The sequence below is a fragment of the Manis javanica genome, chromosome 4 (assembly GCF_040802235.1).
Source record: "Manis javanica isolate MJ-LG chromosome 4, MJ_LKY, whole genome shotgun sequence".
In the NCBI taxonomy this organism is placed as follows: domain Eukaryota; kingdom Metazoa; phylum Chordata; class Mammalia; order Pholidota; family Manidae; genus Manis; species Manis javanica.
In genome coordinates this window covers 162,235,700-162,256,815 of record NC_133159.1, presented here as the reverse complement: position 1 = coordinate 162,256,815, position 21,116 = coordinate 162,235,700, and the positions used below count along the sequence as shown (strand labels likewise).

At 34.9% G+C, this 21,116-nt stretch overlaps 1 protein-coding gene across 1 annotated transcript in view; it reads left to right on the top strand.

Moving 5' to 3' along the window:
• Window positions 1–600: 600 nt before the first annotated feature.
• Window positions 601–21,116, top strand: part of LOC140848627 (serine/threonine-protein kinase TAO1-like) — a 41,064-nt gene continuing 20,548 nt past the window's right edge. The window contains exons 1-9 of the mRNA XM_073232896.1: window positions 601–655; window positions 1,210–1,306; window positions 2,825–2,938; window positions 5,383–5,474; window positions 10,234–10,325; window positions 11,802–11,945; window positions 14,365–14,529; window positions 16,399–16,566; window positions 20,069–20,266. Coding sequence (XP_073088997.1) covers window positions 616–655; window positions 1,210–1,306; window positions 2,825–2,938; window positions 5,383–5,474; window positions 10,234–10,325; window positions 11,802–11,945; window positions 14,365–14,529; window positions 16,399–16,566; window positions 20,069–20,266 — 1,110 coding nt within the window. The 5' untranslated portion in view covers window positions 601–615. The remainder of the gene's footprint in view (window positions 656–1,209; window positions 1,307–2,824; window positions 2,939–5,382; window positions 5,475–10,233; window positions 10,326–11,801; window positions 11,946–14,364; window positions 14,530–16,398; window positions 16,567–20,068; window positions 20,267–21,116) is intronic.

The following is a 21,116-nucleotide window of genomic DNA, read 5'->3' as shown; positions in this document are numbered from 1 at the left end:
GCTTTAATTTGGTGGTGATGGTACTCCTAATTTGAGGCTGTGGTTGAAGCACAAACAGTGGCAGAGAGCGCAGGCTGCCTCTCTGTCTTCCAAGTTTCTCCATCTGTCAAACAAGGATGATAATAGGGTCTCCTTCCAGAGGTGGTTATGAGGATTAAATTAGTTAATATATATAACATACCTGCACATACGAGGTGCTCTGTGTTTGCTTTATAGGAAAGATTTAAACGGTAACCCAAACTTGGTATATATAGAACCAGAGGACGACTTTCTGCTTCCTAACAATACCAGTATTGCTACTATAGGTTAATATGAATGGAATATGTATATTCCTTTATAGCTTTAGTTAGTAATTACATGAAACACACATCTTCTACAAGCAGTTATAGGTCGGCATTATAAAATATTAATGTAGCATTGGCTTAACTTCATGTATGCATTTAACAAGTTCCAAAATGTATAGTTATATTTAAAGGTAATTAATAACTAGAGTTTGTTTCACTTCAAACTATCTTCTCGATCTCCTTGGTGAATTTATTTTATCTCATATAGAATCTTTTTATTTTAAGAGTGTATTTTAATGTTTTTTATCATTTTTTTCCCCTGTAGCTTGTAATGGAATATTGTTTAGGATCTGCTTCAGGTTTGCTGAAAGGTAAGCCTCCTTCATTTATTGAGAAAAGAAAAGTATTAGTATAATAAAATGAGAATTCATTCACTGAGAGATTTTTTTAAATAATATTAAAACTTTCCAGGAAGAGTAAAAACCTTTGTGTTTTCTAGACTCTCAGCGTGCTATGCACTGTCCTCATTAAATACTACGTTTTAGCATAACAGATGAGTTTTCTTTCATTGTGATTTAACAGGCATTTTTCTGTATTCTTTATCATTAAACTTAATTTGTTCCTTCTGTTCAGAATGAAGATATGTAGGAATATAAAAAGGGAAAGCTCTTTCATTGTTTTTATAATCGTGAAATAATTGTTAAATGTTAACTTAGAGGAAAATTGGCTGTGAACTCTAATAACTAGGCACAACTGTGCACTTATTAAGTTCAATTGCTTTGTTTTATTATCTTGGAAAGCAAAAAATTCCTTCTTGCTAAATGTTGCTTTTTTAAATTTGCCCATATATTAGATATGTGTATATATATTTTAAAATAGAAATGTTCTATAGAATAATTATTTTCAAATAAAATCTTATTTCAAGTTTACCAAAAGCCATTACAAGAAATGGAAATAGCAGCAATTATACATGGTGCTCTTCGGGGATTAGCCTACTTACATTCCCGTGCCATGATCCATAGGTAAGTACCTTAAAAATTACCATACATTAATAAGCAAATTTATCAGACCTAGAATTTATTAATCCTGAAAGCTTTGTTGGTTTTAGCTAAATAAAAGTATTCTGGAGTTTTACAAACTCATATTTTTTTAGGTTATCCGTGTCTTAAAATGAATATACTAATTTATTTGATCTCTTGGTTGAGAATAATTTTTATCTTTTTCTACACATGCTGCTGGGCTTTCCAAAGTATGTGCACTTTAGAGATTTGTGATAGAAATTTAATTATAGAAAAGTTTAATTTGTGAAGTGGAAAAGACGATAGGGATTATGTATTCTTACTTGTTTCATTTTACAGATGCAGAAACTGATGCCCCAATTTGTGACTCACTTCTCAAAGCCTATGAAGCAAGATAGATTAGACTAGAACTAACCTAGATCTTTTGTCCTCCTGGTGACTCCTAATGCCGGATTTGTTCCATTGATTCCATGACAGACAAGTGAAAGCTACTAGCATTCTGTACTTTTGAGATAATCCTTGATAACGGATAGTAATTTAAAGATTAAACCATCATAAACTACATTTTTAGCATTGGTATTGGTTTTGCCTGTTTTTAGAAGGAAGCTAGCATTTTTTAAATTATCTATGTGAACCAGACAATACATAGTAAACTTATATAGTAGAGTCAGTGCAAATTAATGGGTATCAGTTTTTTAGATGAGGATAGTAAGGTCCAAGAGAAAAATCCACATGCATAGTAAATAAGAGAATGAAAGAGTTGGAAGCAGAACCTAAGGTCTTCTCAACTTCAAAGAACCTTCCATTTTCTATAAAAACAAATGGAAGAAAATAGATTAACTTAATATTACATCCATTATAATTCTGTATAGTATGAATTGACAAGTGCTTAGAAAGTTCTTTCTTTTTGAATGTTATGGTGCCCATTGGGCATGCAATCCCATTATAATTTTCTTAGTTCACATGTACGTTGCTGATTTAGAAAAGAGCTTAAAAGTAAATTTGGGATCATTGATATTACCTTACCCATGGGTTTCAGTTTTCATTTCATATTTAGGTAGGAGAACTATGCTAAAATTTGGAATGATATGAGTAATTAAAAAAAAAAACAAATTTGGGGCATCAGGTTCTTCTTACTCCATTTTATTGTTAAGGGTATACTCAGAAATCTTACAATCATATAAGAATGTTCAGCTAAATTTTTTAAACCATTACTTGTACCAATAAACAGGCACTCAAATATCGAGTATGTACTATTAATTAGCTAATTTTTTTCTTCTTTTTCTACTGGTATTTTATCTTCTCTTTTAGAAACTTGTTACTATATACTTAGAGGAATTCTGTGTATCTCATTTCTTAGTTGGGATCTTAGCTCTCGTTATCCCAACTGAGAGATTACCCAAGGCCTTAATGATTCTGATTTCTCCTTCCCTCTTTTATACATTTTTATATGATCTTTATCATTTTCAGTAGAATCTTACAAAGGAAAGACAAATAATTTTCTGTGTTCCTTAAACCCAGAGACGTCAAAGGAGGAAATATCCTTCTGACACCAGGAGGCCAGGCGAAACTTGCTGACTTTGGATTTGCTTCCATGGCCTCTTCTGCCAAGTCTTTTGTGGGGACGCCGCATTGGTAAGCGTAGTCCTATCTGGTATTGATCCTCATAATTGAAATAGGCAGTGTGTGCTTGTCCTTTTATCAGGTGCTTTATGTTTCTCTTGGAAATACAGGGCTGCTTTAGATATTCCTCTAAGCACTGTAGTTTCAGATACAGATTTGGAGCGCTGCCCTTGTACCTCCTATTGTATCATTTGTCCCCCTACGGTTCTTTCCTGTTATCATCTACATCATGTATTGGGGGTAGGAGTGAAAAAATTTAATTGTTTAAGAAGGGAGAAGATAGAAATGCTAAGTGGAAATTTTCTTTAGATTTATATTTACTGTGTGTCAGTATCTTCTGAATAAGAGTCCCTGAAGACTGGTAGCTGATCAGGAACTTTTTGTTTTCATTTTTTATTGTGGAGAATTTCTAGTATACAGGGAAATAGACAAAAATATAACGAAGGCTCACACAGCGGTCAGCTCGGCCTAACAGCACTACCCCAGGGCCTGGCTGCCCTGTGTACTTGATCTTCTTGCCCTCCCTCCCACCTCCAGTTATTTGAAGCAACTTCTAGACATCATCTAATTTTATTCATAAATAATTCCATATTAATGGCAGCAAGTCTGAAGGGAATAACTTTCCACATCTTCAACTTCCATAGATGTCCTCTCTCTGTACATGCTGAGAAGTGTCTCAGGTCTACTGCATCTTCTTTTCCACCTACGTTTCAAATCTCCCAACTCCCAGTTTGTTAAAGAAAGGCTTCTCACCCATCCTGAATAGTAGAGTGATGCATTGCTCTGAGAATTAAAAGCCTCAAACCGTCACCAGAGGGACAACTTGAGAACACGTAACATCTAGAATATATAGCATCAGAAATATTGAAGAGCTAGGACACCAAGTTTTGACACAGGGCCTTCTGTCTTCACAGTCATCTCTCCTCAGTTCCTTTGGCTCCTTGCTCTTTCTTTTCCCCAATTATCCTTCCTCCCATCTTCTTTTCTAGGGAATAAAAAATGATCTCATTTATAACTGGGACAATTGTCCTGAGGACACACTAACATGTTATTTACAATGAAAAATGAAGTTTGGCATTTCCTGACAGAAAATAATTCTGATTTGAATGGTTGATATGACCGTGCAGACTGGGTTTGCTAATTAGGTTATTATACAGCAGTGTTTTTAATGAATTGAATGAGTGAAGTCCTCAGCTCCAAGTTGTAAATTTCTGTAAAGCACATATACAAAATAATGTATATACATATGTGTGCATTATATCCTTTGCAACTATTAAGTTTATAAAATTTGGATACCAACTCAAAAATGTACAAGCGGATACATTTTTAAAATAAATTCATTGGAAGTAAGAAAATAAAAAGTTTGAAGACTACTGTTCTGTATGACCAAAAATTTCTTATGTAGAACCCTAGTTTAGATAGAATCCTCTTCCCCTGTATAAAAAAAGGGTTCTTTGGACAAATAATGCTTCTTAATGGTCCCCCTCTTTACAAATCAGTGATCAATATTAGATACTAGAAAGGAGCTAGAAAGTTGTGCATTAAAAACAAAACTACTTTTTTAACTTTGTTGAACTTAGTGACTCCCCAAGCTTACTTCAACATCTTAACGCATTAGAAGCCCTCTATTACCGGCAATTGAAAGTTACATATGTATTAATTTGTATATGGTATATTAGGAACACAGCACTATGTATTTACATACTTTTACACACAGGAACACACATACGCCTGGTGACAATGTTATTAAGCAGTCAGAAACTGTTCTAAATGTTTGTCTGTGCTTAACAAGTACAAAGGAAGGATAAGGTGAAGCACCAGTGAGAACATTAGAGTCTAGCTGAAGATGCGAATTAGCGTTTCATTTTATAACCAAGACGCCTCCAAAGTTAATAATTGTATGGTTTCTTTAGTTATGAGTGGCTGTCCTAGCCACTTTTATCACAGAACACTACTCTTATTTGCGAAAAAGACCGACAAACTGCATATTCATTGTTGCTTATTGTGGTAGATATTTTCTCAGCTAAATGTAGTGAGTTTGTTTAGTTCAAGAAAACAAGTGCCAGTGATAAAATGCCCTCTTTCGAGCAAAATTTAGACTTTTATAGTAAGATGCTGAAACCAAAATGTTTGAGAACTGCTGGCATAAATGCTATACAATATTACAATCTGCAAACTTGAACTGATGCAGAATACAACCCTGCTCTGGGGAGTTTTTCCTCCAGGATGCTGGTACCTGATCATGACAAATGGTGAGAATAAGTCTAACACTGTGTGCACAATGGTAAATATTTACCTCACAACCTGTAATGCATTTCCCGTTATAAGAATTCTTATGTCCAGATATATCATCTGGAATTCACACAGGGATTCTCCATGTGGATGGTCATTACGTTTTTAAAGAACAGTATACTTTTCTTTTCTCTTTTAACTTTAAGTAACATTTTATGTTTTAGGATGGCCCCAGAAATAATTTTAGGGAGGAATGAACAACAATATGATAACAAAGTCGATATATGGTCTCTTGGAATAACATGCATTGAACTAGGTAAGCATTGCTCTTTATTACTGTGTAGTAAGTTTTTATCAATGTTTTATCTCAATTTCTGTACCAAATTACAGATTTTTATTTTTATGTCAGTGTTTAAGGGGAGCAATATATCTATCAAGGTTGTCACTTTGGTTATTTGGCATTTTGTGTATATATATATATATATATGTTAATTTAGGCATATTACATTTGCTGTATTAAATTAGGTCTAAAATAGTTTCTACTGTGGTATTAATTTTGAGGTATCTGTGTCTAACATTTAATGAGTATTTGTTAAACACCTAGAATATGTCTGTGGTTATAAATTTACCATCTATGAAGGGTCTCTAAAGCATTCATGAATTACTTACCGCTACTTAGGTTACTTAATACTTTGTGTTAGGTATGAGGATTAGATTATCAGGCTGCATACCTTATTGTACAGTTTGATTTTTTTTTGGTATCATTAATCTACAATTACATGAAGAACATTATGTTTACTAGGCTTCCCCCTTCACCAAGTCCCCCCCACATACCCCTTCACAGTCACTGTCCATCACCATAGTAAGATGCTGTAAAATCACTACTTGTCTGCTCTGTGTTGCACAGCCCTCCCCGTGCCCCCCTTGCACTATACATGCTAATCGTAATTCCCTCTTTCTTTTTCCCCGCCCTTATCCCTCCCTTCCCACCCATCCTCCCCAGTCCCTTTCCCTTTGGTAACTGTTAGTCCATTCTTGGGTTCTGTGATTCTGCTGCTATTTTGTTCCTTCAGTTTTCCTTTGTTCTTATACTCCACATGTGAGTGAAATCATTTGGTCCTTGTCTTTCTCCGCCTGGCTGATTTCACTAAGCATAATACCCTCTAGCTCCATCCATGTTGTTGCAAATGGTAGGATCTGTTTTTTCCTTATGGCTCAGTAATATTCCATTGTGTATAGGTACCACATCTTCTTTATCCATTCATCTACTGATGGACATTTAGGTTGCTTCCATATCTTGGCTATTGTAAATAGTGCAGTGATAAACATAGGGGTGCATCTGTCTTTTTCAAACTGGAGTGCTGCATCCTTAGGCCATAAGTATACAATGGTGAAAGGACAGACTCTTCAACAGCTGATCTTGGCAAAACTGGATGGCTACATGCAAGAGAGAGAAGCTAGATTACTGTCTATGACTCTCTACACACAAAAGTAAACTCAAAGTAGATCAAAGATCTAGATGTAAGACATGTAACCATAAAACTCTTAGACGAAAACATAGGCAAAGATCTCTCAAACATAAGTGTGAGCAGTTTTTTCCTGTACACAACTGCTCAGGAAATGGAAACAAAGTAACAAATGACCAAGTGGGAGTATATACGAAACCAAAATGCTCCTGTACAGCAAAGGATACCATCAACAGAACAAAAATGTAACCTACAGTGTGGGAGAGTACACTTGTAAATGATTTTTCCTATTAAGGGTTAACATCCAAAATATATAAAGAACTCATACTACTAAACACCAAAAAAAAAAAAAAAAAAACCCGACTAAAAAATGGGCAGAGACCAGAACAGACATTTTCCCAAAGCTGAAATACAGATGGCCAACAATGAAAAGATGCTCCACATCACTAATCATCAGGGAAATGCAACTTAAGACGACAATAGTATATCACCTCAGACCGGTTAGAATGGCCTCTGTCCAAGAGAAAAGAAAAACCAAGTGTTGGCAAGGATGTGGAGAAAGGGGAACCTTTCTACCCTCTTTTTGGGAATGTAAATTGGACCAGCCACTGTGGAAAGGTTACTAAAAAAACTAAAAATAGAAATGCCATATGACCCAGTAATTCCAATTCCAGAAATTTACCTGAAGAAAAGAAAATCCCTGATTCAAAAAGATGGATGCACCGCTCTGTTTATTGTTGCATTACAGTAGCCAAGTTATAGAAACAGCCTAACTGTCCATCAGTAGATAAGTGGATAAAGAAGAGGTGGTACATATACACAATGGAATATTATTCAGCCATAAGAAGAAAAGAAATCCTGCCATTTGCAACAACATGGATCAACCTAGAGGGTATTATGCTAAGTGAAATAAGCCAGGCAGAGACAAAATACCATATGATTTCACTTATTTGTGGAATCTAAAAACAAAACAAAAGGAACACCATCGCAGTAGACTTATAGACACTGAGTAGTGACTGGTGGTTACTGTGAGGGAGGGATTGGAGTGAGTAGTTGAGGGTGAGGGCAATAAAAGGGCACAAAAATTTTCAGTCATAAGCTGGTCACCAGGATAGTAGAATAGCATGGAAAATATAAGCACTGCCTCTGTAACATTTTCCTATGTTGACAGTAACTGCAGTAGCGGGGGTGAGGATTTAATATGGGTGACTGTAGAACCACTGTGTTGTATACTTGAAACCAACATAAGATTGACTATTATTGATACTTCAATTAAAAAAGTATTTGAAATGGAAAATATCCCTTGAATCCACTGAAGGCTACCGCATTCTAGATTTAGTAAATCTCTATGGTTTTTAGCTAAGTTCAGTGTTCTTTGACTAAATAGAGATGTTCAGCTTTATAGTAAATGACAGATCAAAAATCATACTCTGGTTTGATATATTGATGGTACACCACTTAGAAATTTTGAATACTTTAATAAATCACAGTAGAAACAAGTTATTTTATTCATTAAGAATTTCTTCAGTAATCCCTTCTCCTTCCTGGATCAAACTACTCATTCTTAAAGCTGTTGGGAGGACAGTATAAAGTAGGTGTCCATGTCACCTGCTGAGCCATGGTAGCCCGGCGTGGTGTGTCAGAGTCCTGTGAGGAGAGGAGGGAGTTCCCACAGACAGAATGCCTTGTATGTGGAAGCAGAACATGTGCAGGGAGGGCGGCAGTCAAGTTTGGGGATTCAGAGTCCTGGTGGGGTAACCAAAGCATTCAGACCTGGAAGTAGCCCAGCATGGGGTGTCAGAGGCCAAGGAGCACGTCCATATTTGGGGGTGGGTCACCTGACACAGTGGCAGTGCCTGATTGAAAGGAAGGGGGCTTCCCTCCTGAGGGCTGATGAGGGGGGCCTCACTGCAGAAAGTGATCCAGTTTGGATGGGGTGTCAGAACCTGAGTGGATGAAGTGGACATTCACACTGTAGACAGGCTTGGAATGGCGTTTGAAAACTTGATGGGGAAAAGGGGAAAGGGTGGTGGCCTAGATGGGAGACTGGCTATGTACAGGGGCGAGTCATCAAATATATTAAGGATAATGAGAGTGAGGTTTCCTACTGTCCGAGAAGGGTGCTACAAATAACGGGAAGAGAAGGCTCGAATAAATAGTACCATAGCATTGGATTTGAGATATGGTAGTGAACTCAGTTGTTTTCAGTAAACAACTAAAGATATTTAATGTGCAAGTATGAATACAAATATATGAGGGACGTGTGTGTTCCCTTCCTTTATCCACTGACAGGATCTAAGAGAAGTGACACGGGCAGTAGCAGTGAGCACACTGCCTGCCACGGCTCCTTGGAGCCGTGTCTGCAGTAGGGAAAGCATAAGATGATCCTGGAACATCTTAGTGGGCCAGAGAGCAAGGAGCTGAGCAGGGAATGCTGGAGCCATGCCGGAAAGGCAGACGTCGGCTTCAGAAGATTCTCAACTGCACAAAAATGAAACCATTTCAACATCAAAATAAATGATAGTAGCAAGTCATAAATTATTAAATGAAGAATCTAAATCTATACAATAAGAGAATAAAATGATCTTTATGCAAAACAGAATATTTATATAGACTCAAGTACCTTTTCACAAATACTTAATAATTGCAAAGGAAAAAAGTGAAACTTCACCATGAAACCTTGTGGAATGGCCTTTAGTGATCAAAGTGAACGCCATCAATGACAAGACCATCTGAAACCACGGGCCTGTTCTATAGGATCATCATAGAATACACTGAGAAAAGCGTGACACTTGCTTCTGTGATATTCCTGCCAGAGATGTGTAAACTAAATTTAATAACAGCACAAAGCCAAACTTAGGGATATTCGAGAGTCAAAATTGTATACTTGTGAATTGTCAAGGTCATGACTTCAACTGTCACCTTAAGACTAGAAAAAGAAGGGCAAATTCAATCCACAGTAAACAGAACAAAGAGACCCAGAAAAGATCAAACCAGAAATCAATTAAATAGAAAATGAAAACAATAGAGAAAATCAATGAGGTCACAAATTAGTTCTTTGGGAAAATTAATGAAATTAATAAACCTCTGGCTAGATCAAACAGAAAGAAGACACAAACAACCAATATCAGGAATGACAGGGGACATGACTCCAGATTTTATACATATTAGAAGGATTTTAGAGATATTTTATGAACAATTTTATGTAAGTTTAAAACTTAGAAAAAATGGACAATTTCCTTTAAGGATGCAGATGATTGAAGGTCATTTTTGCTACAAAGGACATTATTGGGACATTTGATAGAAACTACAATGGAGCTTGAAGATTAGATAATAGTCATGTATTCATTCATATTAATGGTCTGATTTAATGACTGTATTAGGTTCTCTTAGAATGTTCTTGTTTATTGGAAAAATACACTATTTAGAGATGTTGTGCATCAGGGCTGCAATTTCCTCTCTATTGACTCACTTAACTAAGTTCTCTGAACTCTACTTGCAACTTTTTTCCTAAGTTGGGGTTTATTTTAAAAAAAAAAAAACTAACAGTGCATCCATGCTCCTATATAACAGGCACATATTTAACAGGAAGTTTCCTTTCTTTTATAGCGGAAAGAGAGCCTCCTTTATATCATATGAATGCAAGGCGTGCCTTATATCTCATTACCAGAAATAACCCCCCTACACTGCAGTCTAATGAATGGTGAGTATGGCTGAGAGATATATTGTTCAACATGGTAAAATTTAAATACTTTTTCATAATGTTATCAAAATGATTTCATTTCAATGAGGTGAAGTGTATATAACCTGAAGAAATATTAAAATAGCTTTATTTTATCCTTGCATCATGTTTATCCTTTATTATCTCTACTTTTCATAGCATATATATAACTCAGTTCAGAAATAAAAGATAGGTGATGCTACATGGGAGCAAAAAGTATGGCTTTTGTATAAAAAGTAATATACTTTTTGTACCTTAGCGACACATAGAACCCTGATTATATAATAAATAGCATGATTTAAACATTCATATTTTAAAACTGCAATATATAGATTGCCACAACCTGTATAGATATCTAATTGGGGAATGGTTTATAATTGACATGGTATAAAACATAGGTAAAAATGATTTGATAATTTATCAGAGTTACCAGATAATTCATAATTTTTGGATGATTCTAATTGTTATTATTTATTATTCAGAATGTGCTTTGATGTTGCATCTCCTACTGCTTCTTTGATAATACTGTTATTCATGTAAAGAAGTTTATTGAGAACAGATGGACAATTTTAGGAAAGGATTTTTATCAGTGATAGAAAATTTTAATGGGAAAGTCTTCAGGTGTGTCTAGCATTTGAAAAATTCGAGAAGACTATCTACTGTACTTAACAAATACTTTAAAATTCACAAGATGCATAAATTAGCAATAATTTATTTTTTATCATTACATTATTAAGGCAAGTTCACAGGTCTTTGCTGCTTCTGTAGAGGTGTTTCGAAGAAATCTTGGCACAGTTTATTATGGTACATCTGAATAATAAATACACTAAACACAGGCTGTCTTTACACTGGTTGATACTTTAGGGATTCAAAAAAGAATTCTTGTATAAAAGAATTAAATCTTATTTGAATATTGATGACAAACATTGGTGGAACATTTTTTACTTTCTGCCTTACTGAACTCTCATCAGTAACACTATATAATAGTAGGTTACAGAATTCTAATTTTAAAAAAATTTTACTGTTTTCTGGAACTTTTGTCCATTTGCTCAAGGGCACTAAATACTTAGGTATAAAAAATGTTCTTTCCAAAACAAATAGCGTGATATTCTGAAACATGCTATATGGAAGATGATCCAAGGGTCAAGCAAGAAAGAGACGTGGCTAGAGAAAAGAAAAAAAAATACTAAGAAGAATATTATCTTAGATTTGAATGCAAAAAGGAAAATGATTGACTTCCCTAATTTACCGCAACGTAGAATGAGTTGTGATATTTAAGTATGTGAGAGCAGGATTTTAAAATAATGTGTGCACATCTATCTTTGGAAAATGGTAAAGATTCATTAGTTGCTTTGCATAGCTTTTTATAGACGTACATGATGAAATATATAGTGTATTGTGTCTGCTTTTTTTTATGATTTCTATTCTCCCTCCCACCCATAGGGACATGCCTTGATTTGTGGATGTGTTTTTAAAGGAAATAGCAATATGTTCACTTAATACTTTCCTTTACAATAGGTCCAGTTCTTTTCGCAACTTTGTGGAGTCTTGCCTCCAGAAAAACCCTAAAGATCGCCCTACATCAAAGAAACTTTTAAAGGTCAGTTATACTCTGTTTTGTACACCTAAGAAATTATTTGAAAGAATGTGTTTTATTCTTCTTTGATTCCGAATCAGTATTAAGTACGCTGTACTGGGTTATGCTAAAATACTAATTTCATAATACCATTCTTTCTTGGAAATTTTCTTAGTTGCTAAGTTTTTTCATTTGTTTTTCAAAATTAACTGCTTTTACCATATCTGAATAGAATATATAGTTAAATATTCAATATAGTAGTACTAAATGACTTAATTTTTATATGTGCAGGAATATATTCATGAGTTACAGCTACAAATTTTAACTCATGTGGAACAATGTCATTTCAGAGGTGGCAAAGCATAGTTTAACTTTGGATTTAATTTTCGTATCTACCATACTTTATATACCCATCTGTCCTATATAAAGTAATATGAAAGGAAGAGAAATGATGTGTAATACATTTACATAAATACTGTGGGAGAAAAGAGATTTCAAAAGAACTGTTAAAAATGGATATCACATTTTTGTTTCCTTTTGAGAAATATGTTTTTCTAACTTAGCAATGAAAGTATTTTAAAAATAATGTGAATTCTATTCATTTTTCAATAGGTTTGGTAACCTAATTTAAATAAATTCTTAGTATATGCTTTCTGTTCTCAAAAATGTTTTCATTTAGAGGTTCACATTTTATGAATAGCAATAATAGTATTGTTCAATTTAATATAGTTCTTAAAACATCTAGATAAGGCAATCGTGAGTAGCAGTTGACTATCTTTTTGTGACCCTAAGGAATTTTGTGGATTTTTCACTAGAAAATTAGACTTTCAGCATGCATGTTTTAGAATTTCAAAGAAGTTCAGTTTATTTTCACCAACACGCAGTTCACTACGCAAGGATATTGCAAGGATCATGTACATATTAGGTAGGGTTATTTGCAACTACAGTATGTAGAAGAGCAGTATAAAGTTTCAGTAACACTTAGGGAATTCTAGGCCCTAAGCACACTTACAGTCTCAAATTCAAGCCCAAAAACTAGGTATTCACAATAGCAACAAAAGGTTTAGTATAGCTATGAATTATGTAAGTGAAAAATAAGCAGGATCCATTTGTAGAAAACTATTAAATAACTTAGAATTACAAGATATATTATTTTCAGATAAAAATGACCGAATATTATAAATAGTGGTACATACCAAGCTAAGGCTCAGGAAAAGGAAGAATGTGTCTGGCTTCTTACATTTGCCTAATGGAGGCAAAAGAAGCTCTTTTGGTAATAACCCAGCCCACCAGGAATGGATACTTGACCTTGGGTGATGCCAAACCTGCATATGTATTCATTTACCTGGTCCATTTTGTATATTGCCATTATTGAAAGTGATAGGAAGAATCTGTCAAGTGCATCCTTCCCTTCGGCCTGATCACATTTCTGTTGCAGTCTGTCATAAGGAAAAAGAATAAAATGGAAAAAAGTGACTTACTGTATGAAGCTATTTATCTCAATGAAAAATTGAAAATAATTATCCAGAATTAGAATAATGGTTATGTAATTTTGGCATGAACATTTGAGGAAATAGTCTGTAGGCATTATGAGTTGAAATAACATAATACTTACAGCAATAAAAAGAGAATAATATATAGTTACAACTCTTCAGAGAAGAAATAAATCTGAGCTAATAAAGGGGGTAAAAGTCTTAAAAGAATTCAAGATCATCTCATGAACTCCAGCGCACAAGTCATCTTTCTGCAATCTGTGTGCTCACTACAAAACAAAATCTATACACGAAAAATTTCTGAGAAGACATAAATATCCAAAAAATACCAAATGTAATGATGATAATCTTATAGTAGAATTGTTCTTTCTACTTTTCTGTATTTGATAATGTTAAGCTTTATTAAATATTAATGGTAAAAATCACTAATACATAACGTCTTTTAATCAACTGCTAGTGTTTTATGAAGTTTCATTTAAGCAACATAAAGGAGCCCACTATACCCAAGTAGTATGTTATGTAATTCACCATCAGTAAACACATTCCTGTTGAGATCTAATGTAATTCAGAACTGATAGTGTCTCCTCTATGAAACCAGTTCTAAGAATTTGTAAGCGTTTACTTAGGGCTCTAATTGGACTTAATTCTTAATGTTTACTTAGACTCTGATTATTTCAACTCTGCATTTTCATTTGGCCAACAAAGCTGTCATGTTCAAAGTTTTCATAAAAAGTACAGGGGAAGTTATGTAGGCACAGAGTGTATACATGTAAATTAAATTTTATAAATATAAGAAGTAAAAAGCATAGCAGAATTAGATAACCATAGATTACATGCATTATCTATAATTATTTAGGATAGTAACTCTAGGGTCCAAGAAGGGATTCATTTGTTCTGAATGAAAAAATATATAGGTCTCAACCTGACTTTTGCCTTCTACTCTTAACCAGGACCCCTTTGTGCTTCGGGAGCACCCTACAACGGTGTTAATAGATCTCCTTCAAAGGGCAAAGGAAGAAAAAAAAAGAGTGCTGGACAATCTGTACAATCGAAACAAGAAGGTCCTTTCCCAGGAGGCACATAAAGGGCCGGCAGTAGAAGCACAGGAAGGAAAGGTAATAACTTAGAAACGGCTCAAGTATTGGGGTCTCTTTATTGGCTTCTTTCCTTGTGGAACTTTTCTTGCCAAGAATCTTTTATATCAGTGGTTTCCAGATTGTGTCTTCACAGTGATTCTCTGAGGTCCCAGGTGGAGAAAAAGGTTTTGCATTCTTTAAACCAAACTCTCGGTAGTGTACATCAGCATAGTAAACCTGTGTGAAGTCTTTTATTAGAGAAACCTGTTCAACTTTTATTTAATCTAGTCCCTCTCAAAATTCTGGTCTACTGAACACTTTTTTGCCTGATTGTCTGATGGCATGGGACACGCTTTGGAAGTATTTGAAATTACGCGTTTGGAAGTTGACGGTGCTCACAGACAAGTCATTAGAATTACCAACCATTCTCCTTATCTTGTTTATTGTATAAACCTCTCCCCCAGTGCCTTTTGTGTAATGTTTGATACATGTTTATTAAATTGGAAATTTCTTGCTTTTTTATAAATAAACGAATGAATGAATGAATGAATGAATGAAATAAACATGTGACTTAGTTAAATTTATCCTGGGGGAAAAAAAATTACCAAGGATTCTTATTCTGTTACTAAGAACACTTCATTCTTTTCAGTTGTGTATAGGAATTCATTCCTCTACATGGTTCTAAAATACTCATTTCATAGGTGAGTAAAGTAAGGTTCAGAGTGGTTAACTAACTTACTGTAGAAGCATATGGGTTCAGATTCATATATTACTCTTGAGACCAAGTTGTTTCCATGTTACCATGTTTCCAAGTTTGCAGTAGAAATGTTACAGAACTTCCTCAAAGGAAAATATAAAGCTCATGATTTGTGGAGCTATCTTTTTTAGTCTAAGTATTTTCTGTTTTCTTCTTTGCTCATGTCTCAATGCCAAAGCTTTGATTCTTTTTTATTGCTTTCTATTGAGAAAGATCCCTGCATTCTGAAAACAGGAGTAGTAGTTACTTTTCTTTTTAATAACACTACAAAATTAATGAACTATAAAATAGAAGACTTTCTTACATACAGCTTTGATATTTTTGATATTGTTTTTTAGTTCTAACACTAGTCACTAGAAAATTGGGGCTATTTTAGGTATATGAATTACTTTAGTAAAGTGAAATTAACAAAATTCTAATGTCATTAAACATTAGAATAACAGCAACTTTTTAAGGCTGTGGATGTAAAAAAAGATCCTCCATATACTATGGGTCTGTATTTATTATTCTGCATATCTGACAGAGTTTCGGTATGGTAAGACTGTAATATTGGTGCCCAGATACCAAAGTTTGCCGGGTTTCTTGGGAAGAACAGTCTTCTAATTATGATTAAATATATATACAATTTTTAATTTTACATAAAAATAGGTAGGAATTAATATTAAATTACTTAGTGGAAGAAGTTTAGGCTAAAGACTATATTCTGAGAAGAAAAGAAATATAAAAGGCTTCAATAAAAAATAACTAAAAGGGATGTTTATAGGATTAAAAAAAAAGGTTGGGGTTTGTTTTCACCATTGGAATCATTGAGAAATGAGCAGCATCTCTGTGTATACCCCATGAGATGTGTAGTAGAAATGGATTTCAAAATAATGTCAAAAATTTTAGAGAAAAGACTACCCTTTGGAAATAACTCTGAATTGATTAACTTTTTCACATAGTTGGTTGGGCTTTTTGGTATTTACTGTCAGTCATTTTTTTAATCTGTCAACTAACAACTGATAAACTTTCTGGTCTTGGCAAATACAAGGAATTTCTCAAAACAGACCACTAACATTCTGAAGACTGTGTGTGCCAAGCGGTGTGCTAGATGCTAATAATCAAGAATTCAGGAGGTAAAGATATTTGAATCTAATACTCTTTTCCCTCAGGACCAAGATCATAGTGTTGGACAGACAGGAGCAGTGAATATTGGAAATCATCAGTCTGTTCCCCGTGTGTCCAACAAGACCAGGAGTCAAAGCTACAAGAGTGAGCTACACGTGACGGAGGGAATCCACACAGTCATGTCTAATAATTCTGCCATCCATCCGGAATCTGTAAGTATTTGGATTTCAGTGAAAAAAAATTCAACTTTGGTAACTAATTTTCCTAGTCTGGTTAGTTTAAGAGTTTGGGGTTTTTTTTTCCTTTGATGTATCAGAAGTTTGGAACATAATTTTAGGCAACTTATTTTAAAATGGCAAAAGGCTTTTTAATTCCCAGTTTAATGTCTGCATTTAGTAAACATGTTTTGAGAATGCAAAAAGAATATTTTTTAAATCTTAGAATAATTAAATCAATAAATACCATATAATGTATTAATTGAAGTTACTTAGATGAAAACGAAGGTATTTAAAAATAGTAACTATTCAACATGATATTAATGATAATGGTTGCCTTTGGGACGTGGAGAAAGGTTTAAGGTGGGTGATAATGGAAAGTGATTTTTGTGTTTTCCATAATGTTTACATTTTTAAAATAAAACTGGGTGTAATTGTAGAAATTACAACTTCTCAGTTTAGGAAATGTGGATGTTTGCTACACTTTCATGTGTAAGATTTTAAATTTTCTTGAAAACATTGGAAGGTCAGGTAACTCATTTTCACAATTGATAGGAATGCTTCCTTTTTAACTTCACTGCTTTCAGTATTACCAAAAGTTACTAGGCACAATAGCTAAAAGATGGAAACAACCCAAGTGTTCATTAACACACATGAATGGATAAACAAACCATAGTGTGTGTGTGTGTGTGTGTGTGTGTGTGTGTGTGTGTGTGTATATATATATATATATATCTACAATGGAATATTATTCAGCTGTGAAAAGGAACGGCGTTCGGATATATGCTACAATGTGAGCGAACCTTGAAAAAATGCTAAGTGATATAAGCCAGACACAAAAGGAAAAATATTATTAGAATTCCACTTATACGAAATATCTAAAATAGGCGAATTCACAGAAAGTAGATTAGAGGTTGCTGAGGGGCAAGTGGAAGATGAAATAAATACTTTTATTTATTTATTTATTTTATTATCTTGGTGTCATTAATGTACAATCACATGAGCAACACTACAGTTACTAGACTCCCCCTATTACCAAGTCCCCACCACATACCCCAGTACAGTCACTGTCCATCAGCATAGTAAGATGCTACAAACATGTACATGTCTTTGAACATGATGTTTTAATTTCTGTGACAAATACATAGGATAAAATGGCTGAGTCATAGGGCATATGTATGTTTGACTTTCATAAGAAACATACAGGTATTTTTTCTCCGATATGTCCTGCAAATATTTTTTCTCCATCTGTGATAAATTAAAATTTTTAGTTTTAAAATCCAATTCAAACAACCCATTAAAAATGAGTAAAGGCCATGAAAAAGCTAAAAACTTTTCCTCTAAAATCAGGAATAAGACAAGGATGCCTACTCACAACACTTTTATTCAACAGAGTATTGGAAGTCCTAGCTACATTATCAGGCAAGACAAATATAAAAGGCACCCACACTGGTGAGGAAGAAGTGAAACAGTCATTGTTTGCAGATGACCCGATACTACATAAAAAAAGCCCTAAAGACTCCACCAAAAAACTATTCAAATTAATATATAAACTATACCTCAATTTTTAAAAATGTGTTAAAGACTTGAAAAGACATTTATCCAAAGAATGTATACAAATGGCCAACAGCACATGAAAATATACTCAATATAATTAGTCATTAGAGAAACGCAAATTAAAACTATAATGAGTACCACCTTACAGCCACTAGGATGGCCAGCTATTTTGTTGTTGTTGTTAAGGTATCATTGATATACAATCATATGAAGGTTTCACATGAGCAACACTGGTTACTACATTCACCCATATTATTGAGTTCCCACCTAACACCCCATTGAAGTCACTGTCCATCAACGTAATAAGATGCTATAGAATCACTGCTTGTCTTCTCTGTGCTATTACTGCCTTCCGCATCTCCCCCATCTACACTATGTGTACTAATCATAATGGCCCTTAATCCTTTTCTCCCTCCCTTCCCACCCACCCTTCCCACCCCTTTCCCTTTGGTAACTGCTAGTCCCTTCTTGGACTGTGTGAGTCTGCTGCTGTTTTGTTAGGTGGTTAGCTATTAAGAGAGAAAAACAAAAACAAAGATGGAAAATAACAACTAGAGAGCACGTGGAGAAATTGGAACTCCTGCTATATATTGCTGGTAAGAATGTAAAATGTCAGCTGCTGTGGTAAACAGTTGATGATTTCTCAAAAAGTTAAACATAGCATTTCCCCATGACTCAGCAATTCTACTCCTAGATATATACCCAAAACAATTGAAAGCAGGTACTTAAACAAATGCATATACACAAATGTTCACAAGAGCAGTATTCACAATAGCCAAAAGGTGGAAACAACACACAGGTCCAGCAACAAATAAATGGATAAACAAATGAGGGTATGGGCATACAGTGGAATATTATTCACCATAAAAAGAAACGAAGTACTGTTGCATCCTGTACAATATGGATGAACCTTGGAAACATGCTAGGTGAAAGAAGCCAGATACAGCAGGTCACATAGTATATGAAACATCCAAAATAGATAAATCCATAGACAGAAAATAGATTGGTGGTTACCAGAAGGGGAGATGGGGGAGCAACTGCTTAAAACATACAGGGTTTTCTTCTGAAGTATTATATATGTTTTGTAACTAGATACGGGCAGTCTTGCAGAACATCATGAATATACTAAATACTATTGAATTGTTTACTTTAAATGATTAATCCTACATTATATAAATTTTGTCTCTGAGAATCCAGTTTGTACATTTTTTTCTTTACAATGGGGCAGTGGTTGCAGAACATCATGAATATACTAAATGCTACTGAATTGTTCACTTTAAATGGTTAATCTTACATTATCTGAATTTTGCCTCTGTTTGAGAATCCAGTTTGTACATTTTTTTCATTATAATCAGTGTTTTTTGTGTCCTACCCAAGAAACATTTGCTGACCCCAAGGTCATGATAATATTCTGTGTTTTCTCCTGCTCTCTGATTCTGGATTTTAGGTTTATGTCAAGTGACTCTTGTCAAGTTAATTTCTGTGTATAGCATGATTAAGCATTTATTTATTTAGAATACAGAGAACCAGGTGTTACAGCAGGATTTGTTAAAAACACTTTCCTTTCCTCTTTGAATTAACTTGACTTTTTGGTAGTAAATCAATTGGCTGAATATATGTGGGTCTGTTTCCAGATTTCAGTGTGTTCCTTTGCTCTATTCAGCCTGTCCTCATACCAATACTGCACTGTTTTGATTACTGAATTTAAATCTACCAACTTTTCATATCCCCTCAAAATTTTGGCTATTCTGGGTGCTTTACATTCCCATTTTAATTTTAGAACCAGCTAGCTTGTCTGCTTTTTCAGATGAAATTTTATTAGAAGCTGTTGACTGGGATCTCCTACATGAATTACCTACTTAGTTGATAGTAGACTGGTCTAAGATGGTTTTGAAAGAAAAAGGTTTTGCTTTATTTCATTCTTTCCTCTCCATTGTTGTAGGTTACAAGGGAAATGGAAGAACATGAGCTCAGAAAACTTGAGCATCAGAAACAGCTGATGTCTCTGAAAGATAAGCTGAAGGCTGAGATGGATAAGCATCATCTCAGGTTAGAGAAAGATCTTGAAATGCAGCGTAACAACTTTGCTGCAAAAATGAAGAAACTGATCAAGAAACATCAGGCTGCTGTGGAAAAAGAGGTAGTTGACCAGTATTACTAATGTATCTATTCTAACTTGTGGCTATTTCAAAATTAACCAAGATGGCATTTTGATGTTAGGGTATCTGTTCCCCAGAACCAAGCAAATCAAATGGGGAAAGGGAAAAATATGTACATAATAGGTTAAATATCAAGTGCTGGGTCGGGAACCAGTAGATACGGAATTATGTCCTGATAACTTGATAGTTTTATCATGTAACAGTGATTAAAGTCAGGTAGATCAGATTAAAGATGACGACGTGAGAGGTGAGACAGAGGCCTCCTCCCAAAACCACATATAATATGAAAATATTGTTAATACAACTAACCCTAAAAGATCAACAGGAAAGAAGGCAGCACCAGACTTCTTACACCTGGAGAAAAGAACAGACCTCAAAAAACGTAACATACCAAAGCCATGATCTGGGGGGCCCATGCTCTTCTCCCACCCCAGCTCACTGGCAGAAGGAAGAGAAATGGAGTGGAGACAGGGTGGAGGCCTAGGACTGCTGAACACCCAGCCCTGGAGATCTGCTGTGGGAGCAAGAACCTATATTACATGGTGCTCTGGAGATCAGTGGGGTTGGAAAGCTAAGACAGGAAGAATGCTTGGACAGACTGAGATTCCAGCTGTTGTGGAAAACAGGGATTCACATCCAGCTGCTCTGGGAGAAAAGAAAGGCAGGCAGTATGAGAGACTTCCTAACAGTGAGAGGGCTACTAAATGGGCAAATATTGCACAGGGCTTGCTGCTCAAGAAAAAGGACAGGTAGACAAAACTGTTCAGGTGCACTCTGCCCAGCAGGTTGGGAACTTTTCAGGAACTTCAGGCACTCCATCCCCCTGGCTGG